At 39.6% G+C, this 22376-nt stretch overlaps 1 protein-coding gene across 1 annotated transcript in view; it reads right to left on the bottom strand.

The window, feature by feature from the left end:
* The window catches only part of LOC106964783 (tumor necrosis factor ligand superfamily member 10-like), a 71247-nt gene that overhangs the window by 39810 nt on the left and 9061 nt on the right, over positions 1–22376 (bottom strand). Inside the window, exon 2 of the mRNA XM_015060478.1 lies at positions 638–787. Within this exon, the coding sequence (XP_014915964.1) occupies positions 638–787 (150 nt within the window). The remainder of the gene's footprint in view (positions 1–637; positions 788–22376) is intronic.

The raw sequence follows: 22376 nt of genomic DNA, 5'->3' as shown, positions 1-22376 counted from the left end.
ACATGATAAGTCATTAAAAAACATGGCAGTGACAGATGTAAACAATTACATGAGATAATATTCACATTTTAGCCAAGGCGCTAGCAGCCATTAGCTACCAGACGAGACGTTAGCGTCCTATTGAGGCGTTGGCGCGACAAGCTACTTATACTTGAGAACGGCTACAATTTTGGGGAAATTGTAGTTGACAATTTCACAAGAGAGATATCAATTCAACAGTTTTTAATGACAAATTCAACTTGTGGTGAACTGGGCAATGCCGGGAGACTTCTGTTGGAGCTAGCTGCGCGCGGTCCAAGAATGCTAATGCCTGTAAATTAGCACTTTGGTCCTGCATACAAACTGGCATATTGCGAAAAAACAGGTTTCGATACGACTGAAAAAAAATCCCACCTCATCCGAGCACAAAAACGTTCATCAAAAAGTGTGAGTTCTTGCAAAATTGGCATTTTTCCATTTAGCAATTTTTTATTTATTTATTTTATTTTTTTTGTAGTTTTAAGAGTCAATGGAAACACAACTACTGATACACAAACGTAGGACGGACATCTGATAACCGTCTTAAAATCCTTTCTATGAATCTGAGCCTTGATAAATTTGCTGAAATAGTCGAATGAAGGCGCCGGTGGTTCCCTACCTTCGAGATGTAGGCCTTGATGCCTTCGGCCAACTTGATGCATGGTTCCCCGAAGAGCTGGGCCAGCTGATCTGGGATGTCCTGGTCCTTGTCCAGAGCATTCAGTAAACTCAGGCACTTTAGTTCCTCTGTCACTCCTTGGCTACGGACCTGTACAGCAAACAAGGATGGGAAAAAAAATCAGCATGGGTACATATGAACCAAAGTTCAGAAAAACAAAGGATTAATGCCAGTCTTTCCTGCCTTTTAGCCAAAAAGCAACAAAATAATCTTTTAAATTAAAACCAGCTAGGAACCACGTGCAGCTCCTCCCCTGCTCTTATACTCGAGGCGATTCAGCGTAAAATCCCTAAAGGATTCTCGTGCCCACATTCTTTTCACATTCGTTTTAATTTCTGCTGAATCACTTCCAGCGTCTTATCTGATTTCAAACAGTTGTCTTGCTTTCGACTGGCCTCCAGGGACAGCTACGGACGTCACCGAGTTAAAAGCCCCTCATGCCCCGGTGTGTCGTCACTCGCTGTGGACGTTCAGGGAGTAGCCTCGCTTCTCTGTCAGTTTCCTTTCACATGTGTTTCACATTTTTCACTCTAACTTAGAAGTTTCCTGAGCCCTCATTCTTGAGCAGATAGGAAGCAAAACACAAAGCAAAAACATGTCAAGAAAACTTGACGAGGAACCGCAATCATCTTAAACTACTAAGACAATCTTGTAAACATGACTGATTCTCAGATTTCATTACTTAAACTGATGAGTTTAGATAAAAGCTTTATTTTCCAGACTTCTTGTCCTTGCTCCGTTTTCTAAATGACTAATGTCTCTTTTAATAATTTGATTTGCCAAACCACTTTTTGACGTATTAGACTTAGTGAAACATAAAAAAAGGCCTTTTTACCAAACGTTTTGTTTCTAGAAAGCCTTAAATTTAGGTAGATTTATACTTTCGGCTCTGAAACTGGATCTAAGCACTAAAACTGCTCTTTTAAGAAGTCTTACAGGCAATAATAAAGTGCAGTAGTTCACAAATTTATGATTTACCAAATCTACATTAAGTTGAGGATACTCCATATTTTATTTGACAAGTCCAAGAGGTCTTGATATTGGAATAAAGTTGGTCCAAAGGCAACAAAAAGCAGCGAAATGACCCCAGACCAAATTCAAATACAGCTAAATTTGGCATCAGGTTGTTTCGTTACAGTGGGACCTTCAGGTAACAGAACTTGACTGCTGTTCAAGATGATCCACAGTAACATTTTATACCCAGAATAAGTGGCAGAAAACAAGTCTAGAAATCCTGGAAAAGCACTAATTTCTGTTATCAGTTATGTAGGATCGTAAGTTTATGGTTAGGAGGAAAATCTATGAGAACCGAAATGGGTGACGGTCTTTGCTTCTGGAGCAACTTTATGTGCGTGTGTGTGTGTGTGTGTGTGTGTGTCGTTCAGGGAGGTTTTCACGGTCTAAAAGTCTGGCTAATGACTCTGTAACAAGCACTGATGACGAGAACGAGATTACGCTGCTACACTCCTTCAACCCCCTGATTTAGTTTTATTAATTTCTTTCCACTTGACCTCTCTTTTCTAATGAAATGTTTTTCCTTTTTTTTTCTGACTTTCTATCTCTCGTCACCTTTCTTTGACATTTCTCTCCCTTCTACAGCAGTTTTTTTTAATTATTATTCTTCCAGTAATTGTTCATGTTGATGCCTGAGAGGATCAAGTTGCTCCTGTAGAAGATTATAATGCGACTTTACGAGAGAGTGTGTGTATATATGAGGCCAAACGAATCGAGTCGCGTAAAGAGTTCACGGGAAGAAAGATTCTCGACATGTTGTGTCCACTCTTTCAAAGATCACTCATGACCTTAACATTTGTGCATCTATTTAAGGACAAGTCATTGGGTTTAATTGGATACAGGTGTCAGCCTACGTTGGGTCACCTTTACTAAATTGGAACACCAATGTGTTACGGTAGGAAATGGGTCACTCTGAGTCTTTAAACTTTTCTTAGAAGAAGCAAAGACATGAGACGGTTTGCCTTCTCGCGCAGCATGTTCCAGAAAAACAACATTTATGGTGAAGAGAGCTTAAATCTTTTCTGGACTTATAGTTATTTAAGGGAGTATTGGGGCTTTGAGTATTTTTCTAAACTGTGGCAAGCAGTGAGTCTACACTTGAGAACATTAATTCTCTGAGACAAACAGTGGAAATTTATAGATACAGCAGAGCGAGCCTCGCTTTTAGCTGCCCCGGTTCAGTCGAGTGTTTACATCAACGTTTAAGCCTTTCACATGAATAAATGCCCTGAAAATGATCCCAGATATCCCTACTTACACATCATTATGCTGCAAAATAAAGATCGCTTTTATCACTGTTGTGTGCTCGACACAAGATTCAGTATTAAACTACAATTAAAATGTTATTTTTTTGGTTATGTAAAGAAGAAAAATGTCAATTAGCTGATGTGATGAACAAAATGTTCCTCACATTTTGATGAAGAACATTAAAAGAGACCTAAATGAATATTGAAGCACATTCCTCTGTCGGATGAGAGTCTCTTGGAGTCCGGCGTGTTTTCACAAGAACTTGCTCAGGATTACTCTAGTAAAGATACCGAACACGGAGGTGGGAGTATGAAGACTGAATATTATGGATGCTGTTTAAATAGATGTGCATTCGAACGTCTGAAAAAGGGTCCCGTGACCTGTGGAAACCAACAGCATAAAAAGACTAAGAAATACAGAGCTGCGGACGTTGGGGCACGGAGTAAGGCTGATCTCAATCCCTCCTTCAGACCCAGCTTTCCTCTTGCTCACTTCTCCATATGTTCCCTGTTGTTTTTCAGTACTGCACTGACACAAAGAGAGCACAGTAGGTCATCACGGATCATCTGCGTATAATCAGGACACTTCCCAAGAAAAACTGCTGACAGTGGAGTCTGGGCCGAGACACTCTGTCTATTGTGAAGGGTGCGATGACAGCTACCACCGGCTCGAGTGCTGGGGAGGTTCCCGCGTGCATGAGAAGATCTGAGCTGTGCTCTGCACAGGGAAAAGGAGTGTAAAACACGCATAGTTTGTTTCTGGTGACTCTGCCAAAACGCACTCCCCGTTTTGGTGGACATGGTTGAAAGCTTTATCGTTAATGAGGAATCTCTTTTGATGCAAGGAAAACAACACGCTGTTTCTCCTCCAAGACCGTGGATGTATGTGTGGTCATGCAGGTAAGAGTGTCCATTAGGCCTTGACAGTGTGGATAGGGAGTGTTTGATCTATTATGGGAAACAGTCTAGCCAAAGTCAGCGTGGAGATAAAGGCCATTACTATCACTGCCCTCGGCTAAAAACAAGATTACAAGTAAACTTCTGGCTCCATTAGCAAGTACGAGGTCACAGGCTAAAGCAGGAAACCTGGACAGACACTACACTTCTATTCTTGGGATTTATTTTTGCACGAGGCACCTAAATATAGTCTGCCAAAAAATATGAGAAAATGTCTTCGCTAATCTAGAGAAATGTCAGTAAAACGTATTTTCCTCTTCTGAATTTGGCTCACAGCAGCCCCGGTTTTCTTTGGATGAAGCATCATCAAACTTTCCCGTTGTGCTGCTGTGTAGGCTTTTTCCTGCCAGTATAACACAGGCCAAATAACACAGGCTAAACATCACATCATTCAACTTTCAGACCCTTCTGAGGAGTCGAGACTCAAAAGTGACGAAACGGTTAACGTGAAGCAACAGACTGAACGGCCCAGTGTTTAGATCTTAAACTGAAATGAAGCCCCATTACTCTGCAAAAACAGGAGGCATTAGGCCCAGTCTTATCTAAACCTTTATTATCTTTTAACAAGTTGGTGCGGCGGGGAGTTACAGTCTGTTCCTCATTTGGCTGACAGCGTAGTAGTACACCTTTTCAAACCAAAAACATTTTTGATTGTTTGGTAGCATTACAGCTTTTCAGGCCTACAACGATGACGGAAGAAGAAAGTTGTTAGTTGGCATCCTTCAAAAGCTGTAAAGCGTACAACTGGCTCTTCATCAAACTACAATACAGACCTGAAATAGCATGTCAACGTTACAGGTAAAATAAAAAAAACAACCTTAAGTGAAAATGTTGTGCTAGCTAGATGTAGCTAGCTAGCAATTCAGACCAGACTGAGGTTGTAACAAATGCTGCAGAAAACTTGTCAGTAGCAGTCGTGTGTTTGCACTTTGTTGTTGAAATCCAGCATTTTAAAAACATGCTGAAAGTAACAGAACCGTGTTACGTAATGTCCAGTGGTCAGGGTTACATCCAGTACATTAGAGTGGCTTTAAATTAAGCTAGTACCATTGCATGCTAATGCTAATATGAAGATAAGAACAGGATTGATCCTGTGTATATGTGTTAAATGTGCAAATGGTTATATGTTTCCTGTGATCATATCATTTTGACAAATTAGTTTTCATTGCTATTTGCATTTTCATTGTTACATAAGTCTATTTGAAATGTAATTGTGAGTTAATCTGTTCCATTTTCAGACTATTACAATTTGTCTATTTTTTTCTCTTTTTATGAATGAATGCAATGTGGATTTTTAAAAGGAACCTCCAAAAACAATTATTAGATGTAATTACTTATTTTTAATAAATGATCATTTATTATATGATAAGAATAAATGATTGAAACAGAACCTACAGAAAAAAAAACAGAGAAAGTTCAAATGGCACAAATTGTGCCAAAATGGCTAATTTGGAAGGTCCGCCTAGATTTTTATCAAGTATTACCTCTCTAAAACTCATATGATTAACTTTTTTTTCATGAAACTTGGCACAGTAAAAGGTCAGACTGTGTATTGTTATTTACTACATTTTTTGGATTTCACCTGCATTGCTTTGAAAGGATCTATATATATTGATTTGTAGGCGGAAATAGATTTTATTTTTCTTAATTTCAGCTGTGTATCATATTCATTTACTTTCCTCCGTAACAGGCAGGATGGTTTTTAGAGCTGTAACATATTCTCTAGGGTCTTGCCTTTGTTTTGATACCAAAACAATTAAAATAAACTCTTCTTGAGATACATTCAATTCATTTTGGGCATGTTATTCAGCCATATTTCTCAAAAACAGGCCATGCGTCGGAGACGTTAAAGTAAGTTTCATAAGTTTCATCTTAATCTTAGTGACCTCAGCAAATATATTTTTCACTCATTTTGCCTTTGATTGAGTAAAAATGTTGGGAAACAGAGAGGAAAATGTGAGCTATTTTGTAAGCCGGTGTCGACATGCAGGCCTCCAGAGGGCGGGGGGACTGAGCCTTTGTTGCACTGACAGCGTGCATCTTGGGAGTCTTCAGAGGTTTGAGTCAAAACTTCCCTCTCTGCAGTGTTCCTCTGACAGCTGTGCATCTGCCAATCTCAACTCCTCCCCGCCAATTCCTGAAGTTGCAAAATCTGGTATCGTGGGAGCAAGAACAGCAATCGGAACAAATCGACGTGACGACTAAAGTCCAGCCTGGGCAGACATTTTTTTTTAAGACCTCGCTTTGTCTTTGTGTTTTTTTGGGAATCACTTCTGTTAGGTTTTGATTAATTGTTCTTGAACTCCATAAAATGTCTGAAATTTTACAAGCAAACCACAATGTGCTTTGGAGTTCTAATATGTATATATTTTTTGTCAAAACAGATTAATCTTGTTTAATTTTTTATTTTTTTTACACTGAATATTCCCACTGTTCTTGTCCACACAGCAGTGTGTTTTAATAGTGTGATGATCCACATGATTTGGACTTCCCTTAAGTTCTGAGTCATAAGTCAACCGCCCCGCTTTCAAAGCCAAAAAAAAAAAAAAAAGCCAAAACAGCAAACATAAAACCCCCACTTGCTAGACATGAGAAATGATGTAATTCTATTGTGCAGTTTAACAAAATGAGATGCTTCTCTGGTCAGATGTCAAAAAAAAAAAAGAAAAAGGAGGATTGAGTAAGAGTGTCGGTAAATATAATTATTCACGGGAAGGAGCGCTGACCACAGCGTCCTGAAGTGTAACGCCAAATTAGATCAGGCCAAACTTTTCAGGTTGTATTTAGTTTCACAGTGGAACAGCTGAGCACTCGGACCGTAAGGTGTCACTGCGTTCATCAGAGAGATCGGAAGAAGACGTCTCCGTTTTTGCACGCAGCGCTCCATAATACAGACCTAAACGTCTAAGCAGTTTGCGTGTGAGGTCTGCAGAGATGCTGGCTGACCTTTTCCTGACCCTAGACCTGCAGACGTCCTTGATGGAGACAAGGTTGGTGGTGAAGATCCTTTCTGCAGGACTGATTGTTCTTTGTAATTTGGCCTTTCCTCTTTTCTAGTGAAGCCAAACCGCAGTGATGGACGAACACAGGAAAAACTGAAAAATGTAATGGAAAGTTCCCACAGGAATCTTTATTTTTATTTTGCTAACATTAAAATAAAACAAGAAGAAATGACACAAAAGTAATCGCTGAGAAAAGAATGCTTTGCTAGCATTAGTCGTACGCCGTAGCTTGCTAAGGTTAGCATCCGATTCGTAGCTTCTCCACATTCACAGTTACTTCTACTGGTCAAAACTGAAGTTAATGAGTTTAAATGCACTTTGCTTAAACTTTTTACTTTGAGGATAAGCATAAAAACAGAATTTCAGTGTGAGAACACTGTGTAACTGCATAAACGATAGTAAAGTACCAAGACTAGCCGCCAACGTCGTTACGGATCGCATCTGCTTTAAATCTTCCTTCTGGCTCTGTGTGTCAGTGTGTGAAGCATTTGGTGGTCTAGTCAATCAAATTTTTAAATAGAACTGCTGGTCAAAGCCTCAAATCCCAGCTGGATGCGATGCTGCACACTGATATTGGAATGAGGATTGTGACTCAATATGATAAGCAGCTTGACTTGAAACTCTTTTATCGTCTTGACTCAGTCGATACAAGACAATATTGTGCACCGTCTCGTTGGGTGAGCTGGATGTTTTGTTACGCACTCTATTAGTTTGCAGTAACTACACCTTTACACATGAGAAGTAAATAACTAAACATGGTATTATGTATTTCACAAAATACATAAATAAAATTTCTTTGACCACAAATTGAAAGGGAAAAAACTGAAATTCTCATGTCAAGTCGTGTTGATGAGGTTGAACAACTGGGTTCACTAATGTGACTTTCAACATCTTTGTCTCATCTAATTTTGGATGGGATTCATTGATTGGCCATAGATAGTTGTAAAATATTAAGGGTTATAAATATCAGAATGCAGATGAGCAATGTACCCAGATTATGCAACAAATAAACAAATAACCAGATTAATTTCTGAATAATCTTAACAGAGTAAAATCAATGATTCCTCAGCATGTAAAAACTTACAGTTGTAAATATAAAAACTGTGAAAAACAGAAGAAACACACAGTTGACAACAAAGATATGAGCCTTTATATGTTAGCATAACTCACCTGGTTTCTGACTTTGTAAAATTCATCCCGATTTAATGTCCTGAATATATAAGTGCAAAGTGAAAGCAGATTAGATTTACTTTTATTAAACCCTTATTGAAACTGAGTTTCAGTCAAATGAACTTAATCTTGGGACATTTACAGGTCATTAGTCATCTCTGCTCTGATGATTTCTGCCTGATTTTAACCTGGCTGTGTGTCAGCTGGCAGCTGGTCAGAGTTTCCTGTTGATGCATTTCTTTAAGATCTGGAGAATATCTACTAATGTCACTGAACAGCATTATTTCTCCAAACAAACTCAGACTGTTTTACGTTGGACTTCATGTCTTGAGCGATGCTGAAAATACCAAAGTAGCCAAAGTTGCCCTGAGGCACCGTTTATAAAATACACTAGAATATTTCTGTCCAGCATTTGCATCCAACAAGTATTGGTTTCAGACATCCCCTAAAAGCCAAGAACAACGAAAACACTGGGGGAAAGAATGCGTCGCGATGTCAGAACCTCATGTGAAATCATTTATGCATCTCCTTGCGCTGGAGATAAACCCCACGATGTTGTGCTTTGGGGAATAATCGTCCCCCGCAAGAAACACTCGTACGCGGATTTTTAAGCGATCTACCTGAACGCACTTCATTTCTCTGTTCTTTGCCAGAAAACATGCGGTGCCTCATATCTGTCCATTCTGGTTTGACAGACCGGGCTACGGAGAGAAATCCTGATGCCGACTCTCAGGAAGGAGCGAACAATGCCGCACTGTTCCCCCTCTGCGTGCGTGCGCGTACGTATGTATTATGTGTGTGGCCTGTTCTCGGTGTGTATGTCCACCAGTGTATCAGTGTATGTGTGTGTGTATGTGCGCGCTTGGCTTTTGCAGGACACCGAACCTTGAAAAGAATATCTCAGAGGGCCACTTGGAAAAGCTGGCCCTCATTTCGTGTTTCTATGTCTGTGTGCGTGGAGTTCCTTGGCAGTGAAGGAGTCTCATTTGAGAGGATTAGGAAGAGGAGAAGCAGCCACGTAACTCAAATCCAGCGAGGCAGAGTTCTGGAACCACAGCGTGTGTCTTTTGGAGGAGAAACGGCAAGATTGGGGAAGGAGAGAGTTTGCTGTTGGTGACAATGCTCTCCATTCTCCGCGATGAAACGAGTAAGGCGGGGAGCAAAAGGGCGAAACAACAGCCGAGATCTCGTCCCGTAAATCACACCGAGCAAACAGGGATGCAGGGAACGAACAAATGTGTGAAAGTATCGCCCAAACCCCCACGGAGGAACACGGTGGAACCCGCTTCGACGTGTTGAGTAACTTAGTGTCTCAAGCAGAAAAGTACTTGGCAAGAAAATTAAGACATCTGTGAGGTACAACTGAAACTGATTGTCAGCTTGAAAGGTGCTTCATCTGAAGGCCGTAGCATTGACGCAGAACGCTTTTTGGTTTGCTGTTTTGTAAATAAAGTGAACAAGTAAAGTGAAGTTGGTGGTTAAATATCACCACCTTCCCAGAATGATGGCATAAGTCATTTTTTGACAAAAGTTATAATTTTTTTCCCCCTAAATCATCTTCTGGCAAAAAGTGACTAAGGCCATTAATTTAGGAAGGTGACAATACATTTAAAAAACAATGTACGTAAAGCAAGCTACCTACATCAAGTCCAGGAAGATTTGTCAAGTTGAAGGATCTTTAACCAAAGGCAGCACAGAGTTTCCCAATCCGGTACAGTACTTTGCTTGTGTTGTTTTATAAAGATAAATGTGGGTATTTGATTCAGGAGCTGCTTTAGTGAAAACCCCCTGAACCCTGAGATGATAGAAACCCTGGTGGTTTCTCAGTCCGGAAAGAAAAGGTAACTTTAACTCTGAGTCAGTGACTCAAAAGTAACCCACAGATTCAGTTACGGTGATAATTAATTCAGAGAACATAATCTGCAAACTGGCAGGTTTTCCTTGAACTCAATAGTTTCTCTCTCAGACTCCACCCGTCCTGCTGAGCCTCAGACACACTCGTTTGTTTTCAGTCTAGGGATTTAAACGGACAGTTTCACTATTTTGGCCTGAGGTTCTGTTGTTCCTTTACCTGATGTAGAGTTTGCATGAAATTGAAGGAATCCTCAAAGTAGTGGAGGGCTTTTCAGCAAGGCAGAGAGACAAATCAGCAAAATTCAGACTAAAAATGGATGAGTTGATCCTTAGGATACAATATTATATTAGGTGCTTTTACAAGAGGCCATTAAGTTTGTCCCGTCTTCTCAGTTGAATAACATTAGCTCTACTACATGAGCTACGGTAGCTGAATCTGCCCAAAAAGCTAAAACGTGCGAGTTCATTCTGCGTAAATTTTCAGGTTTGCAGCAGGCTGTTAGTGGGGCAAAATAGTCAAATTCCCAACTTCAGAGGTAACTGGAACGCCGCATGAAGGAACAAAGGCTTTAATTACAAATCAAATCAATGGAAAGTTTCTCAATCTGCTTTTATTAGGATGCATTGTGTTGTCAGTAATGAATCACTGTGAAAAAGACGTGATGTAGTCATTTGTCCCTCCCACAGTCTTAAGAAATTAGGTCATTGGGTCACACTGACCCTGCGTGTGCTTTTGCAAGATGATGTGTGTGTGTGTGTGTGCGTGTGTGTGTGTGTGTGTAGTTTTGGGAACTGACGATCTGACGGGATACCGCCCCGCTTCCCCGCAGTCTGACTATGACGTCTGCCACGTTCCTCCTGAACATCATGCTAAGACCGCAGGACAATAAAAAAAAAGAAAAGCACAATTCATTTGTAGTCTTTGCACCTGTAATTAGCAACAGCTAGTGCTAAATTAGGCCAAATCATTGATTAAAACATGTAGCTTATTATTTTCTTTCTGTAAGGAAGAAGCATAATTTATTTGCCCAAGCAAATCTCAAATAATCACACAATTTGGTTGACGGGCAAACGTGAGTCGGTTTAATCTGCACCGCTGCGTGTGTACGAGTTTGCCCACATGAGTTTATATTTTTCCCACTTTGACATTCCCGTAGGGCTTCAGTGTGCTTTTGGCAGACAGTCAGTGAGGATCTGACACTGATTTATTTGTTGGAGGCAAGTGATTTATCCCTGTTGCACGTTTAATGACCGTCGGCTTTCTCAGCAGGGGCGCAATCGAAACGAGTGTTGGCTTTGTTTAATGTGCAACAACGGATCCCCTCTTCCTCCTGCACTTTGTCAAAACAACAGTACATACAGTACATATCAGCTTCTATGGGGGTGGGCTTTAAGAGAGCTTCACTGATAACAGTGAAGGGGTCTAGAAAACTCTGGGGTCACGCAACCACATCAGTGCTGGCTGTGCTTCTGATGTCCTTAAGTAAGAGAGTACAAGATAGTTAATCAGGAAATGAAACAAAAATGCTGCACAGTGCTTATTGTTGCAGACTTGTAGGTTTGGATTTCATATTAAATTCATTTTCAAGTCTGGAAACACAAGAAAGCCCCAGCCCTGTCCTGAAGGTGTTTGTCAAAAAGCCCCAAAACTGATCCCTCACTCCCAAATATGAGCACTTCTGCCTCTACGACTCCATGACTCACGTATTTGTTTTCGACTGTCTTCAGTGTTTGGTCTTTGCAAAATTCCCCGGACGACGGAAACAACGACTTCAAAATGCCAATCTCTGGACTCAGTTTAGGTGAAGATCTTCCTTTCTCAAAACTGTTCCCCGATAAGATGAACTGAAAGTGAAACTGGTCAACGGACAAAATCATGACTCATTCAATGAGACGCAGACGTGCAAAAACTTTGCTGTTGTGCGAATAATTAACAGGACCATTTTTCCAACGTTACATGTGACATAATCTGCAACTTTTTCATCAATAATAAAGGAATTATTGGCTTAAAACAAGCTCCTATAGTTTGTTGGAAAGTTACCTTTAAATTAGTTTTATATTATTTAAAGTGAAGACATTTGCACTAGAAACTAGATCAGAAATACTCTGTAAGATTTTGTGTTTTTGGAAGTGTAACAGTGCTGATGATGCATTCAAGAAAATTATTTCATTTTAATCCTGCAATTGCCTTCAACGGGATTGCAGGTTTTTTTTTTAATTCTTCCTTTCAGCTTTGATTTCACCCTTACTGAACCAAACGCCTTCATAAGGTCGATTTCTGCTTTCAGACTTAAATGAGGGCATGCACCGTTGATTGGGTACACATTAAAAAGTTGCTTTGATTGCAACTTTTTGGAGTAATTCAGTAATGGGGATGTTTTTTTCTTTCTTTCCACATAATTACAGTGCAATAATATGTCTGTGTAAGATTAAGCATGTGAATTCAAAGGACCATTACGTGGAATTAGATGGATGTCACATAATGGCCTTATGGCCAGAGCAGAGTGGAGTGCGAGAAGACATTCCTACCTCCGTACACCACACTGTGTTTTACTGCTGTACTTTTTCTTTTTAGTGGCCGGGACCGTTTTGAAGGAGTTGAAGCTTTTGCTAAAAAAAATGTTCTGACTATTATTGTTCTGACCGTAGCATTTCCATTTCAAAAGTGTTAATTATTCTTCTGCTCAACAACAACTCAACGCACGAAGGCGGGCTTGAATTTAGCTGAGTTGGGTTCCTCCTCTGGGAATTTGCTGCAGGTTTCCTTTTGTCACCAGGAATGCGGAATGTCATCTAACAAGCATGTGCTTCTGAGACCCGTGGAGCGCTAACAGCCGATTGTTTCACCTGCCAAGCGCAACGCCAAGTCATGCAATCAGGTTTTTTTTTTGTGTCAACGGTGCAGGCAGGGGTTTGCATGAGCTAATATTCGTGAGAGTGTACACAACCCCGCAGCGAGACAGCAGAAAACCACTCCCTGCTCGTGCATGTGGGAACGATGACCTTTCTTTGTGAATTTTGCCCCTTTGGATTTCTTCCAGTTTAGAGAGTTTAAAGACATACAAAAGCAGGGTGGAACCTGCCTGCTGTTTCTTTATTTCTGTTTTAACTTCCTTCTTGCTTCAAACAATTAAGAATGTCACTGTTTGGGGGAAAAAAGGAGCTGTTAAGATTTGTGGAGATAAAGATACAGACAGTGTGGCTCCCTTTGAGTTTATGGCGAGGTTTTGTTTTATCAAACTCGGCTACAACGAAGGTTAGCTTTTCTTTCGGGAGTTGTGTTTCTGGCTCCTGATATCACTTAAGCATTGGTGGAAGAGGAAAATGACAAAACGAAGGATCGGTGAGAAGAAATCTGGACTTTCCAGTGTGCCTCTGTCACCGGTGCTCTCACGTAGTGGCAGAAATGCTCAAGGCGACCGTGGTTTCCAGTAAATCAGGGCGAGAAAGAGAAAGTAAGCTGTCAGGATTTATCTTTCAAGTCAAGTCAAGTTTATTTCAGTAACAAGGCGGCTCAAAGTGCTTTACGTCATTGTGATGAGCATCAAAATCATCACAATCCAATTGTGAAGCAGTGAACATTACATTTTGTGCAAAGTCATCATTAAAATCATGAAGCAAATACACATCAAGTATGTTGATCAAAGGCAACTGTGTGCATTGACGCTACATTGTTCTTCTTTAGGTCCCAAGATAATTGGTGTTGTTTCTGTTCGGCTGGAGAAAGGTATCACACATCCACACACTGATTTGTTCCAAGTATCTGTTCAGTGCTTGTTGGATGGGTTCAGCCTCCCGCTCACATCGTACTGTAGAGCTGTGCATCATCTGCGTAGCTGTGGTAGCTAATCGTATTTCCTGTAATAACCTGAGCCAGTGGGAACAATGTAGATATTCACCAGGAGGGGCCCCAGGATTGAGCAAAAGATGCAACTTATCATTTATTTTAAGATTATGAAGAGTTTGTAAACAGACCATCTGATAGGACATGTGAACAACATCCAATCCACAACATCAGATAAGAGTATAAAACTTAACTCAAGTGTATCTGGCAACACACTAAAACTGGATCCCCGAAACAGTTCACTAAAGGTTATGCATTTTGTGTGGATCATATGATACATGAGCCATGAGACGACACCCAAATGTTGGGTCCAACAGAACAAGACGGGATCTTCACATTCTATCTACAGTCCGCTTGCTTTGTGGTTCTTTATCTGTACTTGATCACACAGGTTTTCCCAGAGTTCTGGGGTTCAAAGCTGAGCCAAAAACTGTGTGAATACAAGAACGTACCGGTAAGGGTCACACGCTCTTCCCCTGCGCTTTGGATTTTCCCCAAGGCCTTCAATTAATGCACAGAGACCCTTAACATTGTGATATCCTAAACGCCGGCTGCCCCCCTCCGTTAAACTCACTGCTCCATGTAGCAGCAAAAATCACAGCAATTATTAGAGCTCCCTCTCTCACCAGACGACTCGCAATTGAAAATGCATGCAGCGGCTCCGACGTGGCATCCGATCTGAGCAGACACAGCTGGAGAACGTTTATCTTCAGGGTGTGTATTTAACCAAATTCAGATTAACCAGAACATTTTTTGCCTCAGCAGATCAAGACAAACTCAAGAAAATATTTTTTCATTATGAATCCTGTTCGATTAAGTGAAGTGGATGGAAAAAAAGACGAGGGGAAAAAAACTATTAAAGCCCAGTTGAAAGCAGATGCTGACTCAAGGACACTCAGTGGATGTGGTGAAACGCCACAAACTGAGACAATGTGTGTCCCGCGGGCTGATAAAGAGGCCTGTGGGTGGGCACGTTTGTCATTTACAGTAAATGTGGTTATGTATGCAGGTGATGACAAAGCATGACTCAAGGCAGACCTCTATGTGTTTCTACGCTGACATGTATTGCAGCTGACTGGAGTTTGTTTCAAGGCAAAAATCGCAGGCACTTCGGGGACACTGAAACTTTAAGTCCCTTACTTTTAGAGTCGTGTTGCAGCTATTGCTTAAAAGAAAAGAGAAGGTACTCGGGCAAAACTGGAACGACAGAGTTTGTTTGTATGAGAAACGTCTGCCTGCCTGTCAGCCCGAGAGAGAGAGAGAGGTCAGCGTCAGCCACAACAAACACTCAGGGATTCTACCTTTCACATTCCTACTGAAACCTCTGCAGAAGGTCTGAGTTGTGTTTACATGTGCTTGGATTACAGATGTGGAGATTAAATCCGATGGCGTACCTGAACAACTTTCCCCTTGAAAAAAGCTTTCAGACATGAGTTTGCGCCTGAAATGAGGTGAGGGTAGAGTATTGCGGAAAATAAACTTGGTGGTATGGAGAACGTTTCACAGTGCAAAGCAAAAATAGACTTGTAAAAGAGAAAGTCTCCTTTGCCCTGTTTGTGTTTTTAGTTCAGAGTCACTAAGAGAATCGCTAGCATAGCATAGCAGGCCTAGCAGAGGCTGTGTTTCCTAAAGCAAATCAAATGTACATGACTCCCCACCAATGTCCTGGTCATTTTCAACAAAGTCTTGGCTCAGACTGTGCTGACCTTTGGTGTCACATCCTGGTATTCCAGTTGTAGCGCCTACATCCATGGGAGGTTAATGTGTCGTAGGAAATCATTGATGGGGGAGGGCTTTTTCCTGAATTAGTGTCTTCAGAGAGCACAAGGCGTCTTGTGTGACCTTCTGGTTAGCGGTTTGGGTGTGCGTATATTTTCAAGCTCTGCTATTCTAATCACATTTATCCAAAATGCCACCTGAGTTGCTCTCCTATCAATGATTGTCTTGTCTCTTAAAACTTTAAACTTTGTTGAGGGTTTGAGTTGATGCATATTTTTGCTTTTTAAATTCCTTTTATAGTGAAAATAAAGAGTGTGCTTTCTTTTAAATGGGCAGTATTATATTAAATAGATTTTTGTTTTTTTGCTTTACATCATGTTATGTTATTCCCTCATCCAAACACACCTGGAGTTTTGCCTTGATTCTCTGATGAAAGAAACCACAACTTCATCAGAGTCTACCACTTTCAAATCCCAACACTTTATCCTGATTCAAAACAATATCTGCAAATAAAGTCACACTGCTCGTGATTAGTGTGCAATATTTCTCAGTGATGGCTTATTCTCCCAATGACTCTTCTCGACAGATCAGAGCAGAGAAGAAAAGAAGATTTATCCTCAAATGAAAGCTAAACGTGTTTCATTTCGGTCATGGCTTGTGTTATTCCAGAAGGGTTTGATAGAAACTAGATCTATTTTTTTAATTAAGATTCAAAGCCATGCCAGTGCGACACCCGCCAAGGCCTCCTCTCCACAGCTGTTCTTTGTTGACGTGCTGTAACTTTGCCATGCGACTCAACCGGTTATTGTTATCCCGCAGAAATTGCTCAGAAACATCTAAAATATTTCACGAGGTGTTGAGCACCACTGATGCTGCCAACTTGCACATTTGCCAACTTTTAGAAGCCAAGGGAACCTGTTAGAGACTCAAGAGGGATTTGTTGTCATTATTATGTTTCCCTTGATTGTTCCGGGAATCCAGGCTTGAAAGGGAAGCTATTCCAGTTCATAGATCTTTCTCTAAATGAGATGATTAGTGTCGAGAGCCGAGTTGGAAACATTTCCTGGATGTTTCTGTCTTGTGAAAGACCAAAAACAGAAAAGCAAGTTTATTAAGAGTAAATGTCTTGCGTGACGTATGTAGTTTCCTCTCTCTCTTCGCTTAAAACCAGATTCAACAAAAGGCTAAAGCTAACGGCCGCTCCATGAGACCGAATCTGATTTTCTTTTTTACGATTTTTAAGCGACTCCCATCTCAAAAACAACTTTTATCTGTTATGCATATTGCATTGGAATGTTATTTACAGAGATACCAGAGATTTTTTCAAACTTTTGGAAGCAACTTTGTGTGCAAAAAAAGACAAATGGGCAAAAATAGATAATCATCCTAACCAATTATTCCAACCAGAAAGTCTTTTACTAATGAAACTGACATTTGGTGTTGCTTCCAACCCTACGCAGAAAAAAAGAGACCACAAGTTCAACTTCAGAAAATATTGTAAATTTGTCAGACGTAATCGAATTAAGTCTGTCAAACTTTCTTTATGTTCATTTGTTTAACCTGACAACTTAGTAAACTTAATATATTTACTCGAATAAACTGAATTTGATTACCTATAACAAATTAGTGTAATTTTTAAAGTTGAATCACCTGTTGTCTTTTTTTAGTGTAATGTTCACATAAACCTGAGCAACATTTTTAAAACTTGTGCTGTTTTTAGACAGTAGATGTTCATTCTGATCTTGAACTAAACTAGCGTAACGGCTACTAAACCGATCCACCTTCAGCCTTTTTGGCCAACCAATTATGACACACCGAATAAAAAGAGTTATCTATTACAGGGAAGATATAAACTGATCATTTTATGAAACTCTACTTTAAAAATCTCTCTTTAAGGAGGCGATTTTTCAATACTCTTTACTTTACTCACAGAATTATAGCTCTATTTTAGATTTTTTTGAGCCTTTATCTTGGAAGTTTCACAACACATTTCATAAATGAATGATATGAAATGATCCGTTTCATCATGAGCTCCCCTAGAGGAACATCGATGTAACTCTCAAAGTAGAAGCCGAAACATGTAAGCAACGGTTAAACGTCTGGAGGTTTCTTGTTTTCGCTCCCTGCTTGTAATATTTTTAAAGCCCCGGTCTGATATTGGAAGCATGCTTTCATAATAATTCTAGATTTTTATCTATGTTACAAAAGGCTGAGGCCTACGCATCCATTTCTGGAAACAAGACTTCTGTGCTTTTCTCATAACCAGTACAGTATGTGTCTCGTCTGCCTCTCTGCCAAACGTCTGGAAGGAATCACTCCATTTATTTGGATATGAAAAACTAAATTCAAATTAACCCAAAAATTAAACACCAAAAATGGCAATTCGTGGAAAACGCAATCAGTTCTTTTTGTGATACACCACCGTGTCGGCGCTACAACGCTGCCATGTGGAGTTTGTACCCGCTCGCCGGCTGTATTTTACAGGTAAAGACAGTTAACAAAAAAATGACAACATGACTTTAAATTCAAGACTTGAAGGGAAGTTTTGACTTACTACCCTTTTCGCCCCGAAGCTGTTATTACGGTTTTCCATTCGGCAGCTGCACACGGAGCCAAACATGTGCTCAAAGGTTGATTTACGGATGACTTATGTTCCTGCATGTCCAAACACCTTAGAAGCTCCTAAAAATGTGAAGTTATTTCAAGAGACGTACGGCCAAAAATTTGCTTCAGTCCAGAAACTCTGAGAGAATGGAACAACAATGACCAGAGATTTTGTCTCTTTTTTTTTTTTTTTTTTTACCACTGAAAGCTAAAAGGGGTTATAAACAGATTTAAAAAAAAAAGTCAAAACCAAAATGTTTTTTATTGGCAAGAAGGGATGAGGCCAACAGTAAGGTTTAGTGAGTAAACCATCATGGACAAGTGCTGGAAAAGAGATTTGGGAGAGATTAGAGTGAAAAGCATTCAATGGTCATTTAATTGTTACATTTATGCGATCTGACAGGTGGACCGGCAGCTCTTATTACTGAGTTCAGAGTAAAAAAAAACATAGAATTAGAAAGAGAAAATGCCTGTGGACATGTTCTGGCTGACTCTAACAAGATGTTTTTCTTGTACCAGGACAAATCTCCATTTTCAGGCTGGGATCATGCTAACCCAATAACACCCCATAATGACATAAAATCTAGTCTAGTTTTTATGAGCTGTTGCTTGTCATTAGCTAGCCTTATTAGCCTTATGCTAAGTTTCCACTGTTGTTTATAAGTATACATTCAAAAGGTGGGAAATAGAAATGTGCATACATTTGTAAATATTTCCAATATAACTACACTGTTGTATGGTTGAAGTAGAGTAAATCTTTGTTTACAGCGTATATTCAGAGCTAGCATTTTGTCTAGGTTAGCTTTAGCGTAGCTGGCACGGGATGTTATTGAAGCTAAAATGTTTCATCACCAGAATATTCAATTCTTTGGATACATTCATCAATATTTCAACAATGACAAAAGTATGAAATGGCCAAATCTGACCAAAATGCTATCAGCACTGAAGGTGGTTCAGTCACCTCAGCTTGGCAGATGCTTGAAACTAAAAACTGAAATTGATAGGTAGACCTACTTTCTGATTTATTCACTTAATAGTACAACTTGAGGCCACTTATAAACCATTAAATTACACTAACAGATCATAAAACTAAATAAAATAAAAGGAAATGTTCACATCTAGTCAACAGTAACACACTCCAGCTTGACACAGTGGAAAACTACAGTAAGTGAATCCCAATATTAATGTAACTTTGGCCTTTGTGACAGATGTTATTGGGAGTGACAAATCTTAAACAGAATAAACATGTTTAAAGCAAAACAGCAGCACACTTTCAAAAATTCCTTTGCCAATTTTCTGTAAGACTGCACCTTTAGTTGTGGCTCGGTTGTAGAAGACTTTCCAGCACAGAAAAGCAGCTTCTGTATAAGTTTACAGTAAGAATGGGAATAATTTGGTTACCACAAGATGAAGGCCATGTGGACCAGTACAAGAGAGGAGGTCGGTGAAAATGGATTGAGCGGAGCTGCATTTCATTGTAGGAGGTCCATGCAGACGGTTTTCCATTTTTCACATTAAATAATAACCTCCATCTGTTTCTTGAACTCTGAAAATGGCAAGTATTTTGAAAACCAATGGATAAATGTTATGATACTGTCAAAGTACACTGCTTTCCAAAAATAAGGTAAAGATTACCCCTTTTTTTATTTTAGACATTTGTTTTTGATATTCTTGGACTTGTCCACTTATTACTACCACACGTCCTACAAGGCCTGACAACAAAGATGAGTAATGTTTGTACTTTGACACACCCATCGTAGCGAGTATTGTTGCTAATCTAATCACGTTTCTTAGCAGGATTTGCTCCTATTCTTCCACCAAACACTCAGGTCCTGTAAGTTTCTCTTGTCATCTCTCTTGACCTACTTCTTAGAAATCGGTTCACTAGTTGCTGACAGTATTTAGGTCAAGAGACTTTTAAAAGGATGACAAAGCTTATAGCGTCATATTTAATTTCTATGCCAAGGTACGTCACTGGCAATTTCAAAATACATTCTTTCAATGACTATTTTTCTTTGAGTTTGTCCTGTACTACAAAAGTTATTAAACTAAAAGGATTTAGATCTTCTTTTAAGTTTGAACTGCTGATTCAGAACTTTTTGAAGGATAAAAAACATGACAGAACCAAAGTTAATAAAATGTTTACAAAAACATAGGGTCAAAGGTCATCAGTGTACACCTTGTTTCTTGATTAAGATTGAAATCCAGAGTAACCGCTCATCAAGCTAGTTCGACTAATTGTCCAACTAATACCAGCTCATTATTAAACCACTTTATTCTAAACTTTTAGGTTTTAAAATCCTTAAATATTGGCACAATAAGCATAGATATGAGCAGCACAAATAGCTACATGCTAGACGGTGTCGCATACGTGAGCTCACTGCTTTTGCAAACACTGACTAGTATTTATTAGCACTTTATTGCCCCGTTAGCTGAGCAAACACAGTGGTAGGACACAGTATTAGCTGAGTGACACACAAACACAGCTGTGGCCACGTCCTAATTAGCATTCCAACATGAGAACACAAATGTGCTGCGTTATTAAGCTAGCCTAACCAAAACCCTTACATGTGTCTGTGTGTGTTAGCTTTCTGTCCTCAATTACATGGTGCGACGCACAGCAGCTCATGGCTCTCCGGTTCTCTTTGACTTTACAGCTCAGCCTCGACTAGACCCTCTGCATTGTTCTTCCTATTCGGCCTCGGTCCTTTCTCAAAGCCCCGGTGTTCTGGGGTTTATGGGAATTTTTCTGCCGTTTGACAGAAACACACTCCATTTTATTATTATTGAGTGTTTTCTACCTCATTTGTTGATACGACTTTCACGTCTTTTTCTCAGTGGGGCTTTTAAAGCCACAGGGAGCTGCAGTGAAAGTCCATATTTAAAGTTTTTGTTGTGCGCTTCTCTTTTATCAGCAGAGAGAGAGAGAGACCAACTGGATGGGAATGACCAACAGCAAAGACTATGAAAAATACCTAATAAAAAAAGAAGCCAAGCGATATAAACACTGTGAAGATTTTAAAAACCTGAGTTTGTTTAGTCTCGCATGGTTGATGCAGCATTTCACTTATTTTTTTTTTACAATGAAAACAGTTAAACTTTCTCACTGGAATAATACATCAACAAAAACACTGATGGTCCAGTTAAAGAGGTCGTGTTTTAGCTATGGTGGTATGCATTTTTGTAATTAATAAATCTAAGACTGAATGACTTTATCTTCATAATTTTCACTATTACTCATAATAAACTCGTGAAATAAGAATTTCTATCTCCCCAATTGTTGGCTAGTAAGACAAAAAGATATTTGACAAAACAATAAAAAAGACCATAAAGTAATATTTTTAGCAAAAAGTTCAAAAGCTTTGCAGAGTCTGAGTAAAATAATATAATCTTGACTTTAGAAGAACCCCAATTTAAATATGGACTTAATAATCCTAAAAGTACTGATTCCAACACATTTTACATTTAATATTATTTTGTTCTCAACCAAGAAGTTTGTTTCTCAAAATAGGAGCAGCACCCCTAGAAAGCTAACGCAAAAGGAGAATTAATAAAGTAAAACAGTTTTATGTACATTGACTTGAGTGACAAGTCAAAAAAACATAGATAATGGAAAAAACAAATCTTTATTGGTATTACAGCACTTTGCATGTTTGAAGGGTGTTACGCGGTGGGTGTAAATAAGGACTTTAGGTAACCCAACCATCGTCCTCTTCTGTCACTGCTTTGACTGTTTCAACTCCCTGGTCCTGTTTCTACTCCAAACTCCCTCTCTTCTCTTTCCTTCTGATCCCTGATTTCCATTTTATCCTCGTCCAAATGACCTGGCTACACAAACAGGGAGCACGCATGCAGGTCTTTGCCTGGACACTGGGCTGATTCTGGTGCAGTGCAGACCAAAACGTTGAGGGAGAACTTGTCTTTTTGAGGTTTCAGTAACTTGTATCGCATGACTCTGGAGTTTCAGTAAGCCAAAAAGCTGAATTGTTGATTTACTTTAGCCAGCTGACATCGGTTTTGGCTTTGTCATTTTAACTTAAGAAGCAGAGACAAGACACAAAATGAAGCCAAATGGATCTACCTTTCACCTTCCTTCAGCAGTTATTTATACATAATCCTCTTGTTTCCTCGTATTCCTTTTCGAGGGATTTCGCCCTCATAAAACACTTTCCATAATTTTTGATCAGTGTCCAGGGATCTCTTTTGAATCCAGATCAAAAGAGATCTGGATTCAGATCTAGATTTAGTATCTGCCTAAAAAAAAACCT

This window comes from Poecilia latipinna, unplaced genomic scaffold (assembly GCF_001443285.1).
Source record: "Poecilia latipinna isolate Pla-1442-1.1 unplaced genomic scaffold, P_latipinna-1.0 Scaffold1719, whole genome shotgun sequence".
Classification (NCBI taxonomy): domain Eukaryota; kingdom Metazoa; phylum Chordata; class Actinopteri; order Cyprinodontiformes; family Poeciliidae; genus Poecilia; species Poecilia latipinna.
Note: the sequence above shows the minus strand (reverse complement) of the source record. Positions and strands in the feature narration are given on the sequence as shown.